Raw genomic sequence first — 5,884 nt, forward strand, 5'->3', positions numbered from 1 at the left:
GAAAGAAAATCGTTCCTTATACGAATTCTTGTTACGAAGTATCGAGAGAATTATCAACCTTGCGAAGATATAAAATATTTGTAAAATATGAAAACGTAAGTTTCAGACTTTGTAAAACTTCACACGCAAATACGTAATAATGATATAATAATTAGACTTATAATGAAAACGACAGTTACCAGAGAGTTTGTCCAAGCTAGTCTGGAAAACGTATGCCTTATACGATCTTATCGGTGGAAATAGCAGTATCGCAAGAAAGTCTAATGAACTCGCGATAATCGCGATTTTTCCGAAAGAATCAAATGTTGGCGAACTGCAACTTAACGGGGACAAAATTGCAATTGAATACAATTCGTATTACATTGATCTTTTCTTGACACGAACGAGAATTCATAAGTATATGGAAGCACCTTTATTTAGGATGTTTTCTAGTACGTAATATCACGCTAATTATTTTAAAATGAGTTATTATTATTATTATAAGCAATTACCAATCGCTGAATACCACAGTGTATATTGCGACTCAGTGTTACAGGATTATTTAATTTAATGTTTTATAATTTAGGCGCATGTATCATAACGTCAGATTCCATAAAATCGGCGTACAACACAGTTTACAATTTCGTTGAAAATAGTGAAGTGATGTTACTCGGGCAATGTTACGACGAAAATCCTCGACTTGCATTAACAGCAGTCAACGGTGTGTATGGGATCAACGTCAATTTAACTGACGAATCAGGAACTACACGGATTATAGCTGACAAGGATAAAGGAATCCTCTCTAATGTTACATCATATATACAATTGCAATCTGATTACACATTTCATACACTAGGGACTAAAAAGTAAGTAAAAAGAAAAACTAGCATTTGATATTAAATAAAGAATTCCTAATAAAATCTATAATATATTCTTTTTAAATAGATAATTTTATATTTAAAACGAATCTTTCATAATTATTAATTTATATATATTATTTTTGCTCTTTTAAATATTTAACGAAGGAAAATAATATTAATTGCAGGATTAAAATGGGCGACAAGGCAATCGATATCTTGCTACCTAATATTTTTCTGTATATGCATTGGACGAAGGAACATGTTCTACTCTTTTTCCCTAATCATATGTTAGAATATACTTGTGGAATATGCACACTCGATCATCCCAACGTCGACAGATTGTATGAAAAACTTTAATTTACTCTGTATAGAAAATGTACATACATATATAATGCAACATGTTAATGATATCGCTAAATAATAGTTTTACATTCGTTTTTAATATACTTTTTAATATATATATATATAATAAATAGTACAGTACAAAAAAGATATCTATATAATTACATAATTAGAGCTCGGATTTTCGGCCGTCGAATCAATCAGTCGATTGATACATGGAATGTCCTTATTACGCATCAAATCAGTCCAGTTATTAATAAACTGATTGCTAATGAGCAAATGCCGGATGATATAAGCCGAACATCTGAACGATTTATTACATAATCATTTTATTGTACTCATATTGTTTTTCTGTCATAAAATATAAACTTTAGCAAATAATAAGCTTTAAACATACTCTATCTAGTTTAAATGACTAAATGATTAAAGCTCTAGATGTTAACTGATTACTAGTCTTAAATATTGTTTACTGTTTATTAAAAAATAATACTAAGAATTTTACGTAACGGTTTATAGATAAATAATTTAGCTTCTTTATTAACCAGTCTTAACCATTAAAGAACTTATACTATGTGAAATTGTATATGCAAGCACATTACATGCACGTTATATGTTACGTTAATAATTACATCCGGCATGTAAATTGTGCCTTCTTTTGTAACACAGGTTTTGTTATAATGTACTTCAAATGTTTAAAACTTCTATTTAATACATGACAAGTAATATACAAACATCGTTTTAAATTACACATTTATTTTCCTAATAATTTTCTTGTTTTGCATTATATCTTTTTCTCATTCTGTTTCATATAAAATCGCGATATGCAAAAAATGAACATTATATATGAAAAGATATTTATTAAGATACTTATTCAGATAAAAAAAGACATTTCGTTATCCGCAAAATAGTTCATTGTTGCTCATTTTGTTCGCAAGACCACTTATTCGTTTTTAAGGCACACATCTAAATGCTGGTTCATAAGATTTTCTGATATTATCTGCATACATACTGGACAGGGATATTTAATTTCCGTGGAAATATTTTCTACAGCAAGCGTATCATCATCGTCCTCATTATCCTCTATCATCATTGTGTCGTCATTAAAGAGACTTCCAATGCATTCTTCGAGATGTTCATTTAATGATATTTCAGGTGCGATTTGTGCGTTGCAAACTAAACATTTTCGTTCAATATCCGCTGCGTCGTTTTTACAAGTGCTAGTACTTGCACTTGCACAAGGTTGTGCTCTTGGGTCCTCAATCAATACAGAATCATCCAAATCAGTAGTAGAGGAACTGTTTATACTGATTACGCTATCATCGTATGACGCACGAGAGGTGGAGGGAATGGCAGCTTTGCGAGCTGTATCTGCTTCTAACAGGCATTCATCAAGATGCTGGTTAATATCCGTGGCTGGCAGCCTTTTACCACAAACGGGACAAGTAACTGATTCAACTGTTTCGTTGGAATTATCTAATCTAGCACGCTTATTGGGAATTGTACTTGCGTCAACATCTTGTTCCGCCACTGATGTGGAAAACGTTCGAATAGGCAACATTAACTCTTCATTGTTATTATTATTATTGATATTATTGTTAATCTCATCAATCAATGATGTATTATCGTTTATTAGGCATGAGTCTATATGTCTATATATATTTTCTAAGGTCATAGGTATGTTACACATAGGACAAGGTACGGAATTATTTCTTGGTTGACTTAGATTTAAGACTGCATTATTACTGGACTCTTGTCCTGTAACCGATGATGGTTCCGAGGATGAATTTCTTTTAATTGATTCACACATGCGACTTTCATCGTCGTTTATATGTTTGAATTTGGTCAGAAGATTACTCCGACCATTATTACTGCCTCCCAAAACACCGGAACAAGAAAACGTGGGATTCTTAGAAATATTCTTAGCATTATTCTTTCTCACGTTTCCACTCGGGCCACTAATACCCCAGCCATGTACATTATTACTCAAGCTGCCAAGTTTCTTCATTCCCAGTGACGAATCTTGAGTATCTTTCTCATTCACAGCACGAGACAAATTTGTACCACCATTGTCTTTACTAGTACTAGGCTTATCATTCTCTGTTTGAGTAAATATTTTAGAGTCGTTATTACTAAGGGTTTTTGAAGACGTAGGTATACCTGCATCCATCATCGGAATATTCTTTGTAAACCAATCGGTTATGTTTCTATTCGGTTTGTTCTCCTTTGATATCGGTTTTGATCTGCTATTTTGCTTTGAACGCGATTTAAAATTCTCTGGCTCTTTGATCTTTATAAATTGGCCATTACAATTTTGTTGATGTCCGAGCCACCAATAGTCTGACGGACCAGGTGGACGATTCATGCTTCGTCGAACCGTCCCAAAGAATGGTGGTTTGTGTTGGCAAGGTCCATTACATTTCCACCAATGCTGTCTGTACAGCTTTACTTCATCGTGAAAGTCGTGATAAATCTGTACTTGTTTAAAATGATAAAAAAATCTTATCAGAATAAAAATTTTTTAAGATTATTTTATTTTCTAAGATATTTTAAAATCTAATATAGTTATTATTATAAACAAGATTATTTTTAAGAATTTGCTTTTTAAAATCTATGAGTCGATTCAAATCTAGTCCGTATTTGAATGTTTGATCTTTATATAAATCCAGATTACTCAAAGATTCTCTAATATCTAAACGAGCTCAAGATGCGCAATAATTATATCAACGTAATTAAACTCGATAAAAAAAATATAAATTTTTCTTTTGTAAACGCGAAAATATTTAAATAATTAATTCAATTTATTGAAATTTGTTTTCAATCATAATGAACAGTTTTAAAGACTAACTGTAAACACCAAAAACTGTTTAAGTAGTCACATATCACTATTTGATCGTATACTCGAAATATTAAGATAAAAAGATTATTAGCTCACCGTTATATTGGTTCCTGCCTCTTTATTTATCCTGTGCATGTGTTTGCAAAAATTCGGTCCATGGCCATCTCGGTCCCGATCATTATTTGTTAAAAATAAATACGCGTGAATCATCTCATGCTGCAATTTAACACAAAAAGATAGTATCGATATACAACAGTGTACATTTTTATATTTATTCATCGAGAAATTTACCAATAAGGTTTCTACAAGATCCTTCCTTGGTCTGAGTTTAAGTAGCGGTGCACTCAGCGATATCACACATTCTTTATTACGCGCATGAAAGGTACAAACTCCAGCAGCACTATAAACACAATCACATAATACGTAAGCAATAATTAAACAAGATTTCATACTTAAGTCATGAGAAATATTTACCATTTCATTCTGTTGCTCCATTTAACTTCGACGGAAGATAAAACATTCCTGAAGAATCGTGCATTGAATTGTACAAACAATGTGTGAATATTAGGAGTAGGATCGATCAATTCCAATGCATGGTCGACCAACGATTGTATATAAAAGGCCTTTTCCTGAAAAATAAATGAATTTTCTTTCCCGTAATGCACGTAACGCACAAACGCATGTAACAAAAATATCGAATTCAAAGCAAATCTAACTCTCGATACAAAACTGTGTTCTCAATTGAAAAAAATAGCGATAAATACCTTATTCAGGCTGACTGCGTTTTCTGTCACGCCTAAGCAATTCAACTTTTCGTGCATGTCGTACGCTATGTGAAAATCTCGCGTTTCTTGCGATGCCATTATCCTCTCACAGCCTTCGTCCTCGTGCCACCGAGGAAAACCTTTACCCGGATGCCCCGAGAAACTTCTAGACGGAGTGTTGATTTATCCTTTTCCGAAGCACCTTATATCAGGTGAAAATAAACAAAGAAATATCTCTGCGTATTCCACAGGGCATTTCACGGTCTCGCGCGATGCAATCCACGTCCATTTAACTCTGAAATAAATTGAGGCGTCTCGAGCAACGACGACCGACAATCCGAAACGGTCGGGTGTAGAATCATCTAAGGTATTTAGAACGAGAAAAGACGAGAAAAAGGAAGGTACTGAAAGGAACGATTTAGCCTGGCAAAAATCAGCAAAAATCAACGAAAGTAGCGGAATGTACCGTTAGATGACAAAACCGATGTCCTGATTTCGGTCGGATCGAGTGGGATCGAGTCCTTCCTAACCTAACCCTCCTGGTCCCTCCGCGCATGCGTGAATCATCTGGTACGAGGAACGAGGAGTTCAAGCCGTTCAAGGTTCGTTCATTGGCTGCGTTCAGCCGATACTCCGCTAGCCTAGCAATCGCGAATCGTGAGCAGTCGCTCGTTTCCTCTCCTTTTAATCCAATTGAGTCAAAGGAGAGGAAACGAGCGAAAACGAGCGACTGCTCACGATTGCTAACCTCATAGAAGTTAGCCGGACAATTTTGACTTATGACATTTTTTTTTTTTACGAATCGATTGTTAGTCGTTTGTTATTGATTGTTAGACTAATTAGAACGTTTGTTAGTTAGTAATTTTTACGTAATCACGAAAATAATTTTTAGTGTTAATTTAGCTGGTAAATATAGAATTCTTTACAATTTTTTATTGCAAACCGTGGTCAATCGATTCGAAGAAAACGTACACTCTAAACATCTTTTTGTCGAGTCATGCAATATAGAACGAACATTCCTTTTAAGTTTATAGAATAGAAGATAGCGTTACTACGGTACCACTCATTTAATATAAATTAAACGGACTTATTGAGTGAATGTT

General features: G+C 33.7%; 2 protein-coding genes across 5 annotated transcripts in view; one reads left to right on the plus strand and one right to left on the minus strand.

Annotated features, from left to right (window-relative positions):
- LOC112459757 overlaps positions 1-1,912 on the plus strand; it is an 11,087-nt gene extending 9,175 nt beyond the window's left edge. For both annotated transcript variants that reach the window (XM_025024047.1, XM_025024048.1), the window contains exons 20-23: positions 1-95; positions 176-431; positions 566-845; positions 1,025-1,912. The exon at positions 1-95 is cut by the window's left edge and continues 1 nt beyond it. In XM_025024047.1, the coding sequence (XP_024879815.1) occupies positions 1-95; positions 176-431; positions 566-845; positions 1,025-1,196 (803 nt within the window). In that variant the 3' untranslated portion in view covers positions 1,197-1,912. The remainder of the gene's footprint in view (positions 96-175; positions 432-565; positions 846-1,024) is intronic.
- On the minus strand, positions 1,208-5,385 carry LOC112459758 (sprT-like domain-containing protein Spartan). 3 transcript variants are annotated; one of them, XM_025024052.1, is made up of 6 exons: positions 5,248-5,385; positions 4,782-5,076; positions 4,492-4,646; positions 4,309-4,417; positions 4,114-4,233; positions 1,208-3,651 (listed from the first exon to the last, which is right to left on the minus strand). In XM_025024052.1, the coding sequence occupies exons 2-6, from the start codon at positions 4,878-4,880 to the stop codon at positions 2,122-2,124; spliced, it is 2,013 nt and encodes a 670-aa protein (XP_024879820.1). In that variant the 5' UTR covers positions 4,881-5,076; positions 5,248-5,385; the 3' UTR covers positions 1,208-2,121. The 3 variants fall into 3 exon arrangements, with proteins under 3 accessions (XP_024879820.1, XP_024879818.1, XP_024879817.1); XM_025024050.1 differs by having other exon boundaries at positions 4,782-5,143; XM_025024049.1 differs by having other exon boundaries at positions 4,782-5,385.
- Positions 5,386-5,884: the final 499 nt, after the last annotated feature.

This window comes from Temnothorax curvispinosus, unplaced genomic scaffold (assembly GCF_003070985.1).
Source record: "Temnothorax curvispinosus isolate PA1 unplaced genomic scaffold, ASM307098v1 QBEX01010126.1, whole genome shotgun sequence".
NCBI classification, from domain to species: domain Eukaryota; kingdom Metazoa; phylum Arthropoda; class Insecta; order Hymenoptera; family Formicidae; genus Temnothorax; species Temnothorax curvispinosus.